Source organism: Canis lupus, chromosome 14, assembly GCF_003254725.2.
Source record: "Canis lupus dingo isolate Sandy chromosome 14, ASM325472v2, whole genome shotgun sequence".
NCBI classification, from domain to species: Eukaryota; Metazoa; Chordata; class Mammalia; order Carnivora; family Canidae; genus Canis; species Canis lupus.
In genome coordinates, this window is record NC_064256.1 from 13,430,730 (window position 1) to 13,453,393 (window position 22,664).

Genomic DNA, 22,664 nt, shown 5'->3' on the forward strand with positions numbered 1-22,664 from the left:
TTAGGAAAAGAAAGGAGGAAGCCCTGAACTCTCTGGGGGATTTAGAGAAGGCTTCATAAGGCGTAACATTGGTGGGTTTTCTGAGCCACATTAACTGGGTGATGTAGAGGGATCAGGCTGGTGAGTAGGCACTGGGCCTCCCACCTCTGCTCCAACCATGTCAACTCTGTTTCTATCTGTTTCATATATTGTATTTCAAATGAAGACATCTTCAGAAAAAAAGGCTCTACTATTATTTTTAAAAAAAGTTTGTAAATCCATCAATTAAATCCAGCGGTCTCCTTTTACCATATAAAAAACTGAGATTCAAAGAGGTTGGGCTTAAAAAAAAAAAAAAAAAAGAGGTTGGGCTTACTTTTAGAACCCTCACGGATAAGTTCATTAAAGGAAATACAAAAGTTCTCCACTAGAAAACCTCAAGAGAGGAAGGAAAGTCATCCTCAAGAAGTACCACCTCCTCACCCAGGTCCCACAGATACATCTGATTTCATATTCCATAGAGAACTCATCCCCACTGAGAGCAAGTAATAGGGTCATTACCCAAGCTTGGCATTAGAGAGTCATTCTCTATCTAACCTCTCCCCTCTGCTTCCCATCAGTTACTGCTCTTACAGGTTCTACCTTGGAGAGGTCAGGGTCTTGTGATTTCTCTCCTGGATAATTACAAGTGCTTCATGGTTGGTTCCCTTCTAATAGCTTCTCTGCTTGTTCCCCATCTTCTGGCCAAAGTAACCTTTCTGACAACGAATCTGGTGATGGATAAGCCTCCTCATAATCCCCTCCTACTCTTCAGTGGTTATTACCTGTATGGTACTTGCAAACTCTGTGCATACATGTATTCAAACTTCTGCTCCCGAGTCAAAGAAACAACAGTTCGGAAGTTTTCGATGGCTTCTGTAGCAATCTGTAACAAAGAGCCCCCAGGCACAAAGTGAATAGTGGTAATTAGTATGAAGTCCATAAAGAGATTAATAAAGTTAATTTTATTATTATATATTACTCATTTATTATGACCTATGAGCTTCTTCACCATGAATAAGGAGACTAATTTATTAAATCAAATTTTAGATCTGGAAGGAAGATTGGCTAATTCAATTTCCTCTTTATAGAGAGAGAAGCTAAATCTTAAAAAGACAGGATAGTTAGCTAAAGCCGCATAGCTTTACAGGGCCTTTTTTTTTTTTTAAACAGGGCTAAAATTCACCTGAGAGCTCAGTATTTTACATCTACATCGCAGTGATCTTTTTTCTATGGCATTTTAGGTTTATAGTTATTTTATATGTATTTTAAATGTGATGTTTATGTTTTTCTCTCTATAATTATCATTCTTGACAACTAAGGAATATTTGGGATTTACTGAGAAGATAAAAAAAACTAATAGAAAACTACATATAGATATATTTTATATATTAGCTTACAAATTGTTTTTTTTTTCTAAGCATATACGTACATAAGAAAATTGGGACCAAAGTCTCTATTTGGCTTTTACATCAGTATTTTTTACCTTGACAAATATCAAGAGCATTTTCCAAGGTCATTAAATATACATTAAATAATGAGCTATTTACAGGCCACATATCTTAGCCAGTAAAGCACTCCTTTATTGTTGAACAAGGTTTTCCATTCTCTTCCTATTAAAAATAATAATACTATGATAGACATCCTTACACATAAACCTTTGTCAAAAGTAAATTATTTTCTTAAAAAAAAAAAAAAAAAAAAAAAAAAAAAAAAAAAAAAAAAAAAAAAAGTAAATTATTTTCTTAAGAGAAGTTCTTAAAAGTGAAATTACTAGGTCAAAGGGAATAAACTACTCTTTAAGGAACCTGGCACATATTATCAATGTATTTTCCAGAAAGTTTTTGTCACTCAGTTATTTTTTAACTGAATGCAATTTCCAACAAGTCTTTGTGATTAGTACAAATACATCCTTTTGGATTCTGGGTAAAAGATTCTGGAAAACATGAAAAACTCCAGTGTACAAAATGAGATGTCAGCCTGTATCAGCCATGTGACTAAATTATAAATTATAAATCAATAACTAAGAGAAATCATACTTCTACAAAGATTTTCTTCCTTTCTCTGGCCTGTACACTGGTCAGAGCTGATTTGTTTTTTTAAGAGCAGAAAGAGGGGTAGAGGGAAAGAGAGAATCTCAAGCAGACTCTACACCCATTGTGGAGCATGACATGGGGCTCTATCTCATAACACTGAGATCAAAATCTGAGCTAAATGATTTACGACTTAAAAAATCATAAACATGAAACCTCACTTATTCCTTACTAAATCCTATACAAATTACCTAACATCAAAGGGAAAAGCAAATATTTGATACAACATAAGTCAGTTTTAAAGAGTAACGCAAAGAGCTATTAGAAGAAAAAGAAAAAAAAAAGAAAAACAATATTATATACTTAAAAACAAAAACTTATTTAAAAAGTAAAGTTAAAAATATTACACTCCGACCCAATTAGGCCAAGAATATCACACTATATTTACTCTAAACTACTGACAAAGATAGAAAAACATCCAGATTCAATTCATGTTAAAATATTTCATAAAAATCTGTACACACTATGAAAATAATATACATTCATTTTAGAAAATCCTAAAAGTACAGAAAACATAAAGTTAGAGGAACAAATTCACCTCCAATCAAACCCCCACACAATCCTGGTTCAGACCCGTGTTAGAAATATTTTCAATGATAATGCTCCCAACAGAAAGGTTTTTTTGCTTTAGTAAGGAAATTCAACAAATTATAACAATGTCTGCTAAAAACAGATTTTACTGTAAATTTCAATGTGGTTTCTAGGAAAGATTTTCTGTGCACCATTTTCTAAGAGAAGTGTGTTTTGTTTCTGACTGGTCTATAAATGTGGTCACTTCATAGAGAGTGTCAACAGCCCACTACAAGTGAATTTATGAGTCACAGACCTCACGTAGTGAGTAAAACAATACAGTAATCACTTCACAATCATCTTTATCTTGCTTCACAATGAAGCAATTAGGAAAAGGCTTAATTAGTACTCTGTATTCTCAAAGCTTCATGTTCTCCAAGAGTTTTAAATAGAGACTCAGTAACCACTATGAGCAGATAGAACTTCTTTAAATAAGATTTATTACTTATTTCAGGGAGAGAGAGAGCAGGAGGAGGGGCAGAAGGAGAGGGAGAGAGAGAATCTCAATCTGACTCCCTGCCCAGCACAGAGCCCGACTTGTGGCTCCATCTCATGAGCCATAGATCATATGAACCCATGAGATCACCCCCTGAGCCCAAACCAAGACTCAGATGCTCAACAGACTGAGTCACCTAGAAACTCCAAGGAAAGAGAATTTCTAATGTGGAAAGAGTAAATAGCATTGAGTTTCCTTCAGTAGCCATCATGAATTAAATAATTTTGAAGAAAGCAACATATATTTTTTTCTAGAAAGAAAAAAAATCCCTCCTGGTGCCTCTCTTTTTATCCCCAAATAAACTGATGTTTGCTTATGGCTTTTTTCTGAAAGGGAAAAATCATCTATTTTATTAAGATGTTCATTAGTCAATAATAATGTGACAGAAATCTATGGAGCACAAGCAAGGTAGGGGCCATGAGCAGGCTGACAGCACACAATCCTGCTCTGGGATCCTGGGCCTGCTCTGTTCCTTTAAAGGCAAATCCACAGACATAGTCCTATCCCCATGAAGCTTATGTCTTAGTAGGGAAGACAGACCATGAATCAATAAAGAAAGAAATAGTAAAGAAACCTCAAGTGCTGAGAAGTGTCACAAATTATTTCAAGTTTTAAGAAAAGCCTCTCTGAAGAAATATTAATGCTGAGACCTGAATAATGTAAAGGAACCAGCCATGAAAAATCAGAGGGAGCCAGCATGGAATGTTCCAGGAACTGAAAAAGGAAGCCCATGAAGCCAGAGAGGGGTAGGCATGGGAGAAAGTAGAGAAAGATGAGTTCACAGTTGTTAGGGAGGCTGGGTCATGAAGAATCTTATAAACCAGGGTAAAAAGTTGATCTTATTCCAAGTGTGATCAGAAGCCACTGGAGGGTTTTAAGTTGGTAATTGGTTAGCATGATCTTATTTGTGTTTGTAAGACATCAGTGTGGCTTCTGTGAGAGGAATATAGAAAGCAGGTGGACAAGAAAGGAAGGAGTGGAAGTAGGGAGATCAGTTAGATTATTGCTGTGTGATTTGGGCAGGTTACCTGACTTCTCTGAACCTCAGGTTTTGTCATCTAACAGGCATAATCCAAAAGAGTTATTAAGAATATCAAATGAAAAAAAAAAAAAAAGAATATCAAATGAGAAAATGCATACAGAGCTCCTCTGTGATGCTGGCATATAATAAATACTCAATAAATGGTAACCTGGGAATGATGAGCTTTGGGAGTTGATTTTCAAAATTACATGGACTGGATGATGCTGCAACCTCCACTTTCCCTACCTGCATTAGCCTGTCTCATGAACCACCACTGAATCAGAGCATTTATCTCACCTACAACATTTGCTCAGTGAGCCTGCCACATTCACACATAACCACGTGCATCGGCACCCTTTCCTTTGCCCCATGTGATACAACTCCAAGAGTCTTAAATCTGATGCACCACTTCAAAGGTGATAACCTATGGTGTGCAATGAATTACCTTATAACTATATCTTATAACTTGATCACTTTCTTCCAATAAATGACCTAAGGCTCCTTTCTGGTACATTTTGAACACCTCAGGAAATGATGATACTACGTTTTCTTTTTATACATGTTGTCCTATATTTTTCTGTCTTCTCATATGAAAAGCCAACAGCAGAGGTGGGAAAAGAAAAAAACAAGACAGTACAATATTAAATGAAGTGACTGGTCACAGAACAGGTTCCCTGACAGGGGCTTCCTAGGTCTGTGCCCTGACTCTTGGGAACCTTGAAGGGTCCACTAATAAATGTATCCCTACCCAGTTTTGGGGGTCACTCATACTCTGACAATTTCCATTTCTGTATTGACAAAAATTATGTGATATCAGATTTGTTTGGCCATTAGCAGACTTCCCTGGGTCTTCACAGAGGCACAGCTTTGGATCTCCACTCTGAGGCTTATCAGTCTAAAGCACGGGGGTCATTACCCATCTTCAGCTGAAAAAAGAGTTAATGACAGAGCCTACCTTCAAGGCTACAATGAGGAAGTAAAGCTTTACCCAGGAAACACAGTAAATGCCATACAAGCATTTGTTTAAAAAACAACAACTACAACAACAAATAGACAAGTATGCAAGAAGAGAAGGAGAAGAAAGAAAAAAAAAAGTAGTGGTAGCAGTGGCAATAGCAGTAGTAGGATAAAGTTAAATAGAATTAAGATGCTAGCAGGAGGCATGATAAAAAAGGAAAGAGTGCTAATAATTTAACCCCTATAGAATAAATACCTTTAGGACTTTTCCATATTTTAATCCCCTTAATCATAACATCATATGTAATTAAATAGGGCAACCCTCCTCAGTAAAGGAATGGATTTCAGCCTGCTTGCGGGGATGGGGGGTAGAGGATGTAGAGGAAGAGTGTAAAGACAATGGTTTGAAACTAGAAAAGCCTAATAAAATTAGTCATTGGCCTGTAGCCTCAGTATTTGTTTTGCTCCTTTTCTTCCATTTCCAATCTGCTGAACAAGTGTCAGGTGAGACTGCTTTGAGGAATAGTTATAACACCGTTCTCCAAGCATAGTAAGTAGTAGTGAGTAACAGAACAACACTGATTAGAATATTTTGCTCTATTAGATCAGCAGTGATATTTGGTTGACTCACCTTCCCAGCTCCTTCTAGCTCTTTCTTATCTTTCAGTGCTTGTCCAGACAACATTTTCATTTCAACAACTCCTGCTATTGCAATGATGGGTACAATTGCTAAGAGTAAAAGTGTTAATTGCCAACCATAGATTAAGGATATAATAATGCCTGTCCCAAGATTTGCTATATTCTGGGTAATGACAGCAAGCCTGGAACCTATAGCCTACAAGAAAAAAAAAAAAGAACAAATTACAGAAATGCTTTCATATTCTCTTTAAAAATCTATGCCTAGATTTTCTTCAGGATGATGACAATTCAGCTTCATGAAATTCTATTAATTATCTTCTCAGTTACAAAATAAAAATAAAAGGTTTACTAATAAGTTTATTTGGTTTCTAAAATAAAGATTTCAGAGTAAATCTTGAAAGTAAATACCTTCAGAGTAAATACTGAAAGTAGAAGATCAATAATTCAAATCTAAATTACATATTTGTATCTCTTCAATTTTTTTTAAATCCATGCCCAGTGTGGAGCTCAATGCAGGGCTTGAACTCACAACCCTGAGAACAAGACCTGAGCTGAGATCAAGAGTCAAATGCTTAACCAAATGAGCCACCTAGTCACACCTCTATTCTTCTTTTTTTTTTTTTAAGGCAGTAAAACAAGGTGATGGCACAAAGCTCTGGAAAAGGGAGGGGACCCGAAAGGGTTGTCACCAGAGTTTCTAAGTTTAGGGGTTTTTTAGGCTTGCTTGGTGGGCTGTTTTAATTTGATTAACCCTCCATGTGCCTGTCATCCAGTCAGGTCTTGGTCATTTATCTATCACATGGGAAAAGGTGGAAGGATCTCTTTTAATTTTTAATACAAAGAAGATTTTCATTAATCAATGAAACTATGATCACTAAAGCAATCTATTCAAATTAATAAAAGATAAAATAGTCCAACAGTGACACAGGAAATGTTGGCAATTTCCTATATTAGATGCATAGCTACTCATAAGTTGAACCTAATATTTGTCATTAAGAATATCCAAATATATCTTGGCCTATTTGAGATGCTTATTGTGTTTAATTTAACCTTCATTTGATGTGGAAAAACTACACAGAGCTGGAAGTTATGGAATTTAAGTTAGGATATTAAGCGGGCATCAGAGCCTTTAGTCTGAATGCTAGAGGGGGCCCAAAGCATGACTTTCAGTAGCATGCAGTGACTTCCAGTTCTAAAGCCAAAAGTCAAACTATAAAGTCAATTCAGTCTACTACTCCACACTGTACTTCTCTACCTTAGAAACACCCAAGCCCTCAATCCATTCCAAATTCTTGCTCTGATCCCCAGATCTGGAAACGGCCCATGTTTTTTCTACTCACAAAGTTCTCTCTGCATGCATGGAGCCAGACTCAGGTAAAGATTATGATGGAGTAGAGTCCAGAATGGTCACTATCTCCTCTGTGACTTTGGACAAATTTCTCCCAACCCTCAAAATGAGAAAATATGTTGATTAATAACCAAAACTTCTCTCAGCCCTAAATTTTAGGATGGAATTCTTTATATTCCCCCTTCTCCATCACTCCAGTGTCAACACTCTGCAATCATTCAACACCTATGTGATGTAAACACTAGGCCGGTAATTAGGGGACAAGGGTATTGCAACTACCAGGAGCCTCTGTACATTAAATTCTATACCAGGATTTGTACCATACAGCATGAAAAATGGAGCATTTCTTTTTATTTGATGCAGCCATTGGATTTCTATCAGAGGGATGCTTAACCAAATTTGACTTAAGCCAAAGAATGAAGTGGATTTCAATGCCAGCTCTTTGTATTGAACATTTTCAATCTGAAAGTCAAAGGTTACAAGCCAGAAAGTCTGTGGCATGGGGATGATGTAGATTGCGCCTGTTCTCAGAATCTACAAATCCTACCCAGAACTCATTTCCCACAGCAACTGACTGAGAGAAGCCTCAGAACATCCCGCAAGCTCACAGCAGGTGAACCACTCTAGAACATTACTGTTCTTTATCCCAAAGACTAACACTCACGGTTCCACATCTATTCCTCATGCGGAATATGAGTCTAGAGTTCTGAGGATCACAGTTAATGGGACAGCAAAGATTAATAGTAGCATGGTAATTTTCATTTCAAAAAAGTAGAGCTGAGGGGAACCTGGGCGGCTCAGTGGTTGAGTGCCTTTTGCTCAGGTCTTGATCCCGGGATCTGGGATCGAGTCCCACATTGGGCTCCTTGCAGGGAGCCTGCTTTTCCCTCTGCCTATGTCTCTGCCTCTCTCTGTGTGTCTTTCACGAATAAATAAATAAAATATTTTTTAAAAAGTACAGCTGAGAGAAGATAACAATCCAAAAATCACAGCCCAAGCGTGAAACAGGGTCAGACAAAAATAGGCTAACACTTGAAATCCACCAAGACCCCTCATTACCTCTCCACCCTACCACACATTCAAGTAATTATATCTCACTTCCTCTTCTACTCATTTTTCTGCCCATTCTGCCTTGTTACTCCCTGCTCTGCTATTTATTTCCTCCTCCAAACATAACCATATTGCTTGAAATCTAATTTAAAACATTTGTGATACTGAAAAAAAAAGCCTATTTCTTGAACCTCTTTCTGAAATTAGAAACATTTATAACATCATCTTTTCCTCAACCACCTTCTCCTCGGAAAAACATTTTTTAACTACACGGTGGCTTTTGATCTCTCCACGGCTCTCATTTGCTTTTTTTTCCCTGCAGAATTCTAGTCCTAATACCAAAATAAAACTTAAAAGCTCATCATTTCCCAGGTAAAATATTGAGATATATTTTCTCCTGATTTATTTCTAGCAGAATTATGTTGCTTACTTAAAAATACATCTGAGAACATGTTTCATTGACAATGAAGTTAAATATGAAGACCATTAAACCTAGACAAATATTATCACTAACTATATACACACAAACTTGAGTTAGCCCTGCCTTGGGTGGAATGATTTTTGACAGTACTGCTTACTTTGGATATTTTTAGATATAAAAAATTAGTTTCACTACTTCCCACCATGAAATAGACAGATGGAAGGGTATATACATGTATATATGAGTGTATATATGTACATGTATATATATATACGTGTATGTATACATATTTACACATCTCACACATACACCCCATCATAAACAGGTCAGCTGGTAGTATAAAGTGGATACAACTACACTGTCTCTGCTGATTTGTGGTAACAGCTACATTGGGCTTTTCAATTTGTGATGACACTCACAGCCCTACTTGCTTCCTCTTGCTTGGTCCTTCTCTATTAGCTGTTGTTCGAAGTTCTGGAAAACAGTTCTGACTTGATGGCTCATACACGGTGTGCAGGTGCCTGTGCTAGGAGGGCCATGCGAGTGCAGGTTTGAAGAAGCAAGTGAAAAGCACCTGGTCAACACCAGCAGGCAACCAGGGACTGCTGGAGTTCCTGCGAGTGGCCGAGGACCTCAAAGGCAACAGTAGAGGGAGAGGGCTGACCACCCATGTGACAGATACAGGAAAGGAAGGGGGCTAAGGGCAGACCACAACCCCAGAGGGACCTCAGAGGAGGGGAGAAAAACTACCTGTGCATGATGCTCACACTACACCTGCTCATGGTTCTGGCACCCAGGACTGAGTTTCCTCTAGGATGTGGCCTCCACACCAAATGGGCTATCGGCCGAGTGTATCGACGCAAGCATATCGCGCACACGACCAGGTCTCCGTGAAAGGCCTACTAAAGTTATGGCAGCAAAGTTCAACTAGGAAAAACTGGATTTCAGAAATTTAAGTACACAATTTGTCCACACTGATTATGGTCCCCAAGAATGGCTTCTGAAGGGAGGGAGCAATATTGGATTGACCCCAAGCTCACTGGCTGATTCTCAATACAATTTATTATTATTATTTTATTTATTCAGTTTTATAATATTTTGTTTATTTATTCATGAGAGACATAGAGAGAGAGGCAGAGACACAGACAGAAGGAAAAGCAGGCTCCCTGCGGGGAGCCCGATGTGAGGCTCAATCCCCGGATCACCACCTGGGCAGCTGTCCAACTGCTGAGCCACCCAGGAGTCCTGCAGAAAGTCCTTTAATGATTTGTCCAATTGTGTTAGCTCTCTTTTCTCCTTCCTCATGATTCCACTCCCAACAGGTTTGTTCCTACCACTCCCTGGAAACAGTTCTTGTCAACAGCATAAGCACCTCTGTGCCATAAAATGTTCAGTCATCTTGTAAGCTCATTGGCGTGTTTGATATCCTAGACTGCTCCTCCTTAAAATGCTTTTTCCATGTTGTGTCTAGGACACTGCTCTCTTCCCTCTCCGACTCCCTCTCAGTTTTCTCTATGGGTCCATCCTCATAGCCCTGACCTCAGGGCCCAGGACTTGCTATGCTCTCTACCTACATACACTTCTTTAGCTCTCTCACTCAGTCTCATAGTTTCTAGGCCACCACTGCACTGAAAAATCTCCAAGTGTCTATTTCCAGACCAGACTTCTGTGTTCAACTCCAGACTTACACATCTCTCTGCCTTCTTGACATCTCCACGGGGACGTCTCACTGGGCATCTCAAAATTACCATGCTCCAAAAAGAACTCTCAATTCTCCCTCAAATCTGTTCTTTCAACAGGCTCCCAGTTTCATTAAAAAGTGACTCCATTTCTTAAGTAATGCAGGTCAAAAATTGTGGAGACATTCTAAATCCCCACTATCTTCTACCCTGTGTATAACCAACAGATTCCGTTGGCTAGATCTTCAGACTATGTCCTGGATCTGATTACTTTTTGTCACCTTCAGTATGACCACCCCAGTCTTCCAGTCTAAAACATTATCATCTCTCCCCTGATTTATGGCAAAAGAGACCCTGCCTCCACCCTTGCCTCCTTCAGCCTAGTCCTACAGCAGCCTTAAAAAATTTCAGATCACATCACTCCTGTATTTGAAACCCTGCAATGGTTTCCTGTCTATTTCCAGATATAATACTGATCTCAATTCTTATGACTCTTCCTTTCACTTACTTTACTCCCACCCTACTATCCTCTTTACTGTTTTGGGAACAGTTATGGAAATGCTTCTGCCTCAGGGCCTTAGCACTTGCCGATCTTTCTGTTTAGAACACTCCTCTCCACACATCTACAGGGTTAGTACCTTTCCCTCACTCAGGCCTCTTGCGTAACCACCATATCTTTGAGGCCTTCCTTATCTGACAACTAGAAAGCCCCTATCTATACATCCTGCTACCACTTATTTCCCACAGCACTTAATGACAATCTGACATACCATGTAGACATATAAGGCCAGGGTTGTTGTCTGTTTTGAGAAGTTCAAAGGTATTACAAGGAATGTATATTTGGCTCTGCTAGGTGCCATACGACTCAATCAAACCTCAATTTTTGTTGATTTGTTTGCTTTGAGTAAAGAAATCTATATGAAAACAATTCCTAAGACTTATAATTTTAAAACTCCATGTGCTTTCATATTGATCACCTAATTTATTCTTACAGAAGCCCCATTTATTAAATAGAAGAAACTTTAATATAGAGCTACCTTAGAGAAAGACTAAAAGATAAAGATTAGTAAGGTTCAAGGGAGGGAAGGACATGGCAGAGATCATATGCTTTTTTTCAAATCCTACATCATCTCGTAGATTTTTGCCATCAGCAGTTGTAGTTGAAGAAGAAACTGTCACTTCCTCCACAAATCAAGACCTCGTTTCTAGTTATACCAATTAAAGAGAGTCATGAAGTAGTAAAATTTAAGCTTCATAACATCATAAAGCTGTTCCTTCTAACCACTGCTTTAATTTTTTAATGTGTTTCTCATTTTTTTTCTTTTTTCCCTTATTTCTTTCAACCTGTTTTTATTTTATTTTTTTTACACACAGAGAGTACATGCACGTGAACAGGGTGGGCGGGGAGACAGAGGAGGGAGAGAGAGAGAGAATGTTAAGCAGACTCCATGCCTGCCCAGTGCAGAGCCCAAAATGGGGCTCTATCCACGACCCTGACAGCATGACCTGAGCCGAAATCAAGAGTCCAATGCTTAACCGACTGAGCCACCCATGTCCCCCTCAACCTTATTTTTAGATTTTTTCCCTCTTCTCTCAACTGCAGTGCTCCTAAACATTTATACAGAAACTTTATGCATTCTTTTTTTCAGTAGCAATTACAGTTTTCTGTTGATTAACTGAACACAAAACAGACTGAAGATACATGATATGCTGCTGGTAAATACTTCTTTTTCTAAATAATTATCCTTCCATGTGTATCTTGTTAAAGCATGACTAACTAGTAAATAACAAAAGAAAGCCTATAAATTATGCATATACTATACAGTATATAATGTTTAAATGGTTAACATTTTTGCTATAAGGCACATGATTGGTTGTGTGACATATTTATCTAATATTTTAATGATGATGAGAACACTTGTAATGAGAAAATTAATTTCATGCTGAGATCCAAAATGGCCAATTAAGACAAACACCAGCAGAACGAAGGCACATACCCCTTTAACTTGAGCCGCATCATTGGCAAGCCTGGTTGTCAATGCTCCAGTGGTGTTTTTAGGGTCATCAAACCAGCTGACATCCTGTGGCACAAAAAATGACTTTAGTGTCTTAAAGCTTTATTTATAAGACCCTTAGTTTTGAGGGCAAGGACAGGGTCAGGTTGGTGATTACTTCTATCCCTGCATTTAGCACTCAGGATTTGACACTCAATAGACGAGAAAGGAACAGATGAATACATAAATAATTTCATTTGTTAAGATAATTTTTTCCCTCTCTTCTTCTCTGCCTTCTTTTATCCAAATGTGATTTTAAGTGTTGGATCTATACAACCGTGAACAAAAAAGAAAAAGTTGCTGCTTTCATGAAGCTTAGACTCTAGAGATGGATGCCACAAGTAAATAAATACATATTATGCCAGGTGTTAATAAGTGCTATGAAGAAAAATAGAGCAGAGTAAGAGGGAAAAAGTGAAAAAAAAAAGGCACAGAGAAGGCCTCTCTAATGTGATATTTGAGCAGAGATGTGAGGGAAGAGAATATCTGAGAGAAGGAGGAAACAGCTTGTGCAAAGGCCCTGAGGCAAAGGCATACTTGATCTATCCATGCATTTTCTTTTCTTTTCTTTTTTTTTTTTTTATCCATGCATTTTCAAGAAAGCTTTAAGGGCTTTAACAACCTTTGTATGAATTTATAAAAGTTGCCTCTTCTTTTGGACAGATTTCCACTCTCATTTGGCTCTCCTACTCCTTCCCTCTCTTATCCTTATGCAGTAAGCCATTGTGTACAGACTGTACAGTGGGAAAAGAGGGAAGCTGTAGGAGATGGGTCTGAGAGTGACAGGGACCACATCATTTATGACCTTAGAGGCAACTGTAAAGATTCCAGATTTTACCCTAAGGTATATGAGTAGCTGCCAGCAGGTTTTGGGTAGAGGCGTGTGATTTAACTTATATTTCAGAAGGATTACCCTGGCTCTTGGAGGTAAAACTAATGGATTTGAATAAGAATGGGGGCAGCGAGACCAGATAGGAGGCTATTGTAACATCACATGGTAAGAGAAGGGTCAAAAATGACCTTAAAGTTCTTAGCCTGAACAACAGGTACAATGGAGCTGCCGCGACAGATATGATGGAAGACTAGGTAAGAAGTAAGCCCCATGGCAAAGGGAGACCAAAAGTTCAATTTTAGAAATGAGCATGAAATGCTACCTAGACATCCAAATAGAGAGGCTGAATAGGCAGTTTAGATAACTGTAGTTTAGGGCAGAATAAATGAAATGGGTTTAAAAAAATCAACAAAAGAAATCTAGATGAAAATTTAAGTTTAACATAAAATAGGATTTTTTTATAAAGCCATTTACTAATTTTTTAATTTTTTAATTTAATTCAATTCAATTAATTAACATATATTATTAGCTTCAGAGGTAGAGTTCAGGGATTCATCAGTTGAGTACAACACCCAGTGCTCATTACATCACATGCCCCCCTTAATGCCCATCACCCAGTTACCACATCCCCCCTTCCCCTCAGCAACCCAGTTTGTTTCCTATAGTTAAGAGTCTCCTATGGTTTGCCTCCCTCCCTGATTTCATCCCATTTTATTTTTTCCCTCCTTTCCCTATGACCCCTTGTTTTGTTTCTTAAATTTCACATATGAGTGAGATCATATACTAAATGGCTGTCTCTGATTGACTTATTTCACTCAGCATAATACCCTCTAGTTCCCTCCACCTTGTTGCAAATGACAAGATTTCATTTTTTTGATGGTTGAGTAGTATTCCATTGGAGATATATACATACCACATCTTTATTCATTCATCTGTCAATGGACATCTGGGTTCTTTCCATAGTTTGGCTATTGCGGACATTGCTGCTATGAACATTGGGGTGCAGGTGTCCCTTCAGATCACTATGCTTGCATCTTTTGGGTAAATACCCAGTAGTGAAACTGCTGGATCCTAAGGTAGTTATATTTTTAGCTTTTTGAGGAACCTCCACACAGTTTCCCAGAGTGGCTGTACCAGCTTGCATCCCCACCAGCAGTGTAAGAGTCTTCCCTCTTCTCCACATCCTTGCCAATGTTTGTTGTTTCCTGACTTGTTAATTTTAGCCATTCTGACTGGTGTGAGGTCGTATCTCATTGTGATTTTGATTTGTATTTCCCTGATGCTGAGTGATGTTGAGCAATTTTTCATGTGTCTGTTGGCCATTTGTCCATTTACCTTTTTAAATACATAAATACTAAAAAGATTTTGAGTGTGAAGTATGAATTTATATCTGTAATAAAAGTAACTGTGGTCCTGTTATCTGTACTGGTGATTTGCAATTAAAACAATATCTACCATGGTTTCCCAAAATATTTAAGAAAAATGAAAGTATATAAGTTATTCTAGTATGTATCCCCTTGCCTTTTAAAACTGTGTGTTTGAGTTCCTCTTCCACTGGCATGTAACTTCCTTGAAGACAGGGACTACTAATGTTTGAATGCCTGACAATAACTTTGTATTACAGCTCTGAAAGAGAAGGTCCTCCATATGTATGTACCAGACTTAATAATTTATGGAGAGGTCATTACACAAACCATCCCCTCAGCTTCCAAAGTATAATGTATCCAGGAGTCGGCCTGGGGGCTGGTAGGGTAATGGGGAATTTGGTTCTGGACCTAGATCAGCCTCGGTCCTAAATGGAATCTCAGTTACAAATACGGTTTGACTCAGAGTCCTAGGACAGGGCCCCCATCAAATAGTGCTCTGTTACTCATTCAATTCAGTCCTGGCTCTGTCAGTCACTGACTAGCAATTCCCATAAATATGCTTCTTTTTAAGTAATGGTGGCACAGGTGGGAGAGGATTGAGGAACCAAAGACAGCCAGAAAAATGTGAACGTCATCTAGAAATCCTAATGGAGCAAACTGAAGCTTCTCAACTAGCATTTGGCACTCTTGGCACATCCAGGGCATCCTTCTGGAGCCTCATTTTATTCACTGGCAAGCGACCAGTGATTTTAAAATGGAGAGTTATAAAGTCATATACAAAATTTCCAGGATTGTTAAAGAAACGTTGCCTTTGAACTGGGCTGCTTTGGGTTACATTCCCAGAAGCTCCCTCCCCCTTTTCCTAGAAAACATTCACATGAGCCTGTTGCTAGGGTTTTGAAGGTATGAAATCTAAGAGGCATTCCATTAAGCCAGTATCAGCTTGTTACACTGTGACTTGGATTACTGTATCAGTCTAACCCCAGCAAAGAAATTGGGCAGTGGTGATCTACTCTGATTTGTGAAAAGAAAGGGTGTAGGAAGCATCTCTTGGTGGGAAGAAACATGAATGTCTTGGGTTTCCCAGGGGAAAGAAGGAAAGAGAGAAAGGGATGAGGGGTACCGCCTACATTGCCTCCAATTGCCAAGACAAAGGCTGGAGGTGAATCTGCTCTGGGGACTCTCTGTGGGAATCCCATTCCCTGTCCCACCCACAGCAGCCGACAGCCAGAAGGACCTCTGACCCAGACCTAAGGGGTTGTCCAGTCACATATCTGAGGGGAGACCAACATGGGAGCTTGATCTGAGTAACCTGACAGCACTCCCACTACGTGAGACCATGGGCACAAGCAGGGAGTTCTGCACGGCCCAATCCTCAACAGACATACCTGTCTCAGCATGGATCTGAAAACCATGTATCGAAGCCGCTTAGTGAGGATCTCCCCAGCTTTGCCAAATGTGAAGCCCTGTGAATGAGAACATACCACAAGAAAGGAGACTTGTCAGAGACCCAGCCACTGATTACACAAAAGGAGGGAGACCTGATGTCCCTGCTAAGAGGACAAAATCAGAAAGCCAGATGTCAGGGTTGGCTATGTTCCAGTAACCATGTACTATGGTACAGACCACATTGGCAGCATAGCCAGGGTGGCCCAGTTTTTAGATCATCACTGCTATTCCATAGTTACTGGCAGGCTGATCAGGGATTTATTAGTAAATGTGTTTCTTTGCTCCTATTCCTATTCCTGCTTACTTCTTCCAGTGAACCAGGGCATATCATTCAGAAAACTGAAGTTGTTTCCAAGACAGGAGCACTCGAAGCAGGGTGGCTGTATTACATATCACTTTGAAAATGCAGAAGGATGCTTTTACTAAAATACCAAGACCTGAGGTGTAATCTGGGAAAACGGAAATATTTAGCCACCCTAGCCATAAAGGATGCAGGGAACAAAGATATCAAATTCCTAGTTTCCAAGTTAAAAAAACCAAAGTCCAGGAGCAAAATAGGCTGGGGAAGAAGGCTGACCAAGAAAGAATGCTATACATTGCCCCTCCCCTTCCCCCCAAGGATATAACCTTCTGTGTCTGAGAGGAGGGAGGAGTTACTCTGAGAAATAAAGTCTGGTGTGAGTTTGTGGCCATGTGGGGTCACATCTGGGGAGAAAGGGCAACAGAACCTTCATCCCAATGGGTGTGGGGATACAGGACTAGGAGGAGGCAGTGCTTCCCCATCTTCTGGAGCTCCAGGAAATGGCAGTCTATGGATAAGGTCTGCCACACAATGGCATGGGGAAAGTAGAGCAGAAATGGCCCATGGTGCGTCAGAAGAGGAGAAGCTCCAATAACAGTTCAATTCCCTGCAGAATCAGAGATGTGGAAAGGGCAGTTATATCTCCTCTGTGTCCCCAACTAGCATGTGGAGATTACTGAGAGAGGGAAGAAACGGAGGCAAAGAGCACAAGTGAAGAAAGAGCCAATTCTTCCAACTGGTTCTGATAAAGGCGGACAGCCAGGTGGGACCATGTAACTGAAGGCCTCAGGCTCTACCAGGTGCCAGCAGGCAGCAGGCAGCCACATAATGTCCAAAGACCATCACCCTGCACCCCTCTGCTAACACAGACACTGATCTACGAGCGGGAGGAAAGGGAGAAACCCTATATTAATGGAATTAAAGCCTGAAATTACTAAAACAATATACTTAGAAATGGCCAGATTAAGGTTTCTGCTACTACACTGAACAAAATGTGAAATATCTGGCTCACTACAGGAATATTACTGTTATTTTTGTTGAGACCTAGCTGTTGTTACGTGCTTATTCTGAACCTGTAGTTTATATACATTACATAAACATATATGTATATACATATGACAACTCTCTTAGTGATGGAAGAATGTCATCCTATGACAACCATATAATCATCACTTTACAAAAGCCACTGAGGTTTAAGGAGGCTGCTAAGTTGCCAGAGGACACACCTGTAAGGTGTTAGAGATGGAACCCGAATCTAGGTCTATGAGAATCCTAACTGGAATGGGAACCCAGCGTCCAAAATTTTTCACCTACAGAGCTCTCCGCTTTTGTTTCTAAATGAGAGGCCGGGCATTCTAACGGTGTTGGCCACTGTGCCATCTCTACATTTCCAAGGTGCTAACATTTAGAGCCTTTGTTTTCACTTAGTTTTGCCAGGCAAGTCAAGCTCCTGTCTCCCCGAGCATCATCATGTTACAAAGGTACTGCTTTCACTGCCTTTGCTTTACCAATTCAAATCTCCAAAGTTTAAGGGACCAGCTTAAAGCCTACCGCCCTTAAAATCTCTTAATCAACTTCACACTCAGGAATCTTTAAGTTCTATGGCATTAACAGTTGCTATGGCAACCGTGCATACAGTGAAAGTGTTACATCTATTCTGCTTAGGTCAAATTACTGGATAACGTTTTAAGTACTTCGTAATGAAAGAGTTCAGTGTTTTTTCTTTGGTACGTCTTATAATGTTAGGAAAAATGTTGTCTCTATAAAAATTAATGCATGCTTATAACATATTAAATAAAGAGATCTGTTCAGAATTTTATCTTAAAAAATTACATATGGTTAACATCCATTCATTTAATAAGTAATTGAGTGTTTGCTACTAACTCATACTGGCCTGAGAACTTGATCACCTTATTTTTTTCTTTTCCTTTCTCTTTTCTTTTTCCTTTCTTTCAATGGTACAGTTTTTTAATTCCTAGAATCTAGATTTGAGGTATCCATTCCTATAGGAACTAGTTGTCTTTCCTACTGTAGCCAAAAAGATTTGTTTGGATACAAAAAAGCTAGCTTTATAACATGCACACACACACACACACACACACACACACACACACATATTTATTCCTTCCTTTGATTTTCTGGCATTTCTAAATTTGTAGTAAAAGTTTCAATATGAATTTTTTCTTCAGTCTGCAATGGAGTAGACACCATTGCTTATGCAACCTCAAGGAGTCCATTCAAACTCATGAGAACCAGACACTTCTAAGAAGACACAGTGAATTGCTGGCACTCTCACAGGGGGTGCTTCTGTGTTAAAAGGTTTAGAGGGGGCAGCCCCAGTGGTGCAGCGGTTTAGCACCGCCTGCGGCCTGGTGCGTGATCCTGGAGACCCAGGATCCAGTCCCGCGTCGGGCTCCCTGCATGGAGCCTGCTTCTCCCTCTGCCTGTGTCTCTGCCTCTCTTTCTCTGTGTCTCTATTAATAAATAAATAAGAAAAATCTTAAAACAAAATAAATAAAAGGTTTAGAGGGTGGAAACAGCTCCTGCAGTTGTATTCTGAAGATGTGTTCTGGAAGGTCAGTGTTAGCAGGCTTCACCCTCTGGGGGACCCAATAGCAAGTAAGTGGAGTGTGGCTAGATACAACAGCTCCTTCTGGAGGAAGAAGAGCCTAAAAGGTTGGTATAGAATGCATCAGAAGCTCTTTTACGTCAAACTTTTTTTCAGGGGATCCCTGGGTGGCGCAGCGGTTTGGCGCCTGCCTTTGGCCCAGGGCGCGATCCTGGAGACCCGGGATCGAATCCCACATCAGGCTCCCGGTGCATGGAGCCTGCTTCTCCCTCTGCCTATGTCTCTGCCTCTCTCTCTCTCTCTGTGACTATCATAAAAAAAAAAAAAAAAAAAAAAAAAAACTTTTTTTCAGGATCTAGCTTTACAATAAGCTTTTGCCTCTGAGTAGAGAGTCCTCTCTGCCACACTTCAAATGTTACAGGAAACAATTTCCTCCCTTCAACTTTATCAAGTTGGCTATTTATCACTACTGAAGAAAAGAGGATGGGCCTTCTAAAACTGATGTTGAGATCAGCAGTCATGACAATTCCCCCAGCTATAATCGCAGACATACCAACAGCAGCATCAATCATGGTTGCAATGGCACCTCCGTAAAGGAATTCAGGTGCTCCTTGCAGGTAAGGACCTCCTTAAAATATGAAAACCACCCTTTTTTTGGTATATTTTTTAATTGGAGTTTGATTTGCCAACATATAGTATAATACCCAGTGCTCATCCTGTCAAGTGCCCCCCATCCCCCGGTTCACGAAGTCACACCATCCCCCCGCCCACCTCCCCTTCCAATACCCCTTGTTCATTTCCCAGACTAGGAGTCTCTCATGTTCTGTCTCCCTCTCTGATTTTTCCCACTCATTTTCCCTCCTTTCCCCTATTTCTATTTCTTATATTCCCCGTATGAGTGAAACCATATGATGATTGTCCTTCTCTGACTTAATTCCCTCAGTATAATACCCTCCAGTTCCATCCACGTTGAAGCAAATGGTGGGTATTTGTCATTTCTAATGGCTGAGTAATATTCCACTTTATATATAGACCACATCCTCTTTATCCATTCATCTTTCAAGGGACACTGAGGCTCCCTTCCACAGTTTAGCTACTGTGGACATTGCTGCTATAAACATTGGGGTGCAGGTGTCCTGCCATTTCACTGCTTTTGTATCTCTGGGGTAAATCCCCAGCAGTACAACTACTAGGTCATAGGGCAGTTCTATTTTTAACTCTTTGAGGAACCTCCACACAGTTTTCCAGAGTGGCTGCACCAGTTCACATTCCCACCAACAGTGCAAGAGGGTTCCCCTTTCTCCACATCCTCTCCAACATCTGTTGTGTCCTGTCTTGTTAATTTTTCCCATTCTCATTGGTGTGAGGTGGTATCTCATTGTGGTTTTGATTTGTATTTCCCTGATGGCCAGTGATGCGGAGTATTTTCTCATGTGCTTGTTGGCCATGTGTATGTCTTCTTTGGTGAAATTTCTGTTCATGTCTTTTGCCCATTTCATGATTGGATTGTTTGTTTCTTTGCTGTTGAGTTTAATAAGTTCTTTATAGATCTTGGAAACTACCCTTTCTGATTATGGAACACTGCACAATCAAAGCTTCAAGGCCCCTGGGAAAAAGTGGGGTCTATGGCATGTGTTCTTTTATAGGCTTTGCGTCAGGAAGAAAGGTTTTGAAGTCTTTGATCCTTCAAGTACACTTAAATTTATATGAAAGCAAATATTTCTAGGAGCTGTGTTCACTGTTCTTCATGAGCTGGTCAAAGAGGAGTCTCATGTCCTTGCTCCCCAGCTGGGGCTGAGAAGAGAATGGTCCTTATCAGTAATCTTCTCTCAAGAAAATGACCTTGGCAGTGACCTCGGCTCCCTCGCCTGTGGGGACGCATGTGCCCAGGGCAGCAGAGGGTGCAGTAACACATGGCTGCTCCTCAGTTTGGCTCCAAGGGTGCGCCAGACGATGCTGGACAGCCGCCTGGCCCCTGCTCCAACACTCCTCCCCAGTCATGGAAAAGGCACATGACATTGGTCACATTATTTTAATCATCAAGAGGAAGGTACTGATATTCTTACTTTACAGATGAGGAAACTGAGGCTTAGTTTAAATTATTTCTTCGTCCTAAACCACAAAATTAGGAATAGGTGCAACTCATACTCAAACCATGTCTAACATCAAAACCAACACTGCCTTACCATACTAGACTTTTAGAACACTTAATTTCTTTGCAATTCTCTTCCAGCCAAATGATTTGCATGCTGTAAAATCTGACTCCTCACAAATGTGTCTATAGTTTCTGTTTAAAGACTGACGTTCTTCCATCATTAAAAAGTTTCTTCTTCCTTTAGCGAAAGTTGAATGATAAACTCTTCAAACTTTTTTTTTTTACATCAGTATGACTTGCTTACAGTGTTTTGCTTTTGTTGTTTTCAGGACATACCAAGACATTTTTGAGTACTGTAACTGACTGGCAGTACTTATATCCAAACTTATGGCCAGGGTTCCTCTGAATTCCATTTTTGACTCCCAGCTTTCATTTTCAATCATCGTATTAGATCAGACACCCTCTTCCCTCTGATTTCACTAACGTTTCATTTAGGGGAGGTGTTGGTGGGGAAGAGAAGGTAAGTAAGTGCTCCAGTGGAAGCAAAATGTCTTTGTTTTAAAATATTTTTATTTTTTAATATTATTTACTTACTTACTTACTTATTTATTTATTTATTTATTTATTTATTTATTTATTTATTTATTTTTGAGAGAGAGAGAGAGCACAGTATGAACCAAGGGGAGGGGCAGAGGAAAAGGGAGAGAGAGAGAATCTTTTTTTTTTTTTTTTTTTTTTTTTTTTTGAGAGAGAGAATCTTAAGCAGGTTCCATGCCCAGCACAGAACCTGACTCGGGGCTCAATCCCATGACCCTGAGCCTAAATCAAGAGTCGGATGCTTCACCAACTGAGCCACCCAGGTGCGTCAAAACATTTTTGTTTTAAATAGGTCAAAGAAATTTGGTTCCCAGTAGACCAGTTAATAGAGAAAATTACAAAGATGTTTAGAAATTTCTCCAGCTGAATAAGGATGCATTCCCCAAAATGGATAAAGTGAAAATGTAGACACTTACCTGGAGGAAAAATGTAATAAAAGAAATAATTCCAAGGACTAGAAACAATACAGAAAACATGTTACTATTCTGTCGTTTTGTTTCAGGATCCTCATCTCGGGTAAAGATCTGTTAAGAAAATATTTAAAGGTTTTCAGTTCAAAGACTAAAGAAGTCTTTCTGGGTCTGACCCACTTCCCATCAAGCACAATATTTGGGAGTCAAGATAGGCTTAGCATAATGGAAGTCAGGGCTGGTTTCCCTAATGCCAAACCTAAAGATGTGTGTACTCTGCCTTCCTTATGGGCCAAGAATGGGTCTATATCATTTCTAAAGGGACCTACTCCTTTCACTGTGCATACTCTCTCTTGCAATAACGAGTACCATAGAGGCCACATCAACTATATAAAGTAGAAACAAGAATAAAGACTGCCCTCCTAAAAAAAAAAGAAAAAAAGAAAAAAAAAAAAAAAGACTGTCCTCCTATTTGAGTGATAAACTACATTGTATGGCAATTTATTGTTTTACAATTTGGACATTTCAAGCTGGAGACAAATTTGCTGATGCTGTTTTGGTAAACCAGAGAGAGGTAGTCATTCACTCAGCCCAGGCCTTTGGCAAGAAAGGAGCTTCAATGAGCCAGTCTTCTTTGTAGGATGGCCAGTTAGATAGCCAGCCGACCTAGTACCATACTTGGAGATCTTTCTAGTGAT

At 39.6% G+C, this 22,664-nt stretch overlaps 1 protein-coding gene across 2 annotated transcripts in view; it reads right to left on the minus strand.

Annotated features, from left to right (window-relative positions):
- ABCB1 (ATP binding cassette subfamily B member 1) overlaps window positions 1-22,664 on the minus strand; it is a 97,527-nt gene that overhangs the window by 15,737 nt on the left and 59,126 nt on the right. For both annotated transcript variants that reach the window (XM_025471479.3, XM_049093509.1), the window contains 5 exons: window positions 21,973-22,080; window positions 15,934-16,011; window positions 12,290-12,373; window positions 5,787-5,990; window positions 804-904 (listed from right to left, as the gene is read on the minus strand). In XM_025471479.3, the coding sequence (XP_025327264.1) occupies window positions 804-904; window positions 5,787-5,990; window positions 12,290-12,373; window positions 15,934-16,011; window positions 21,973-22,080 (575 nt within the window). The remainder of the gene's footprint in view (window positions 1-803; window positions 905-5,786; window positions 5,991-12,289; window positions 12,374-15,933; window positions 16,012-21,972; window positions 22,081-22,664) is intronic.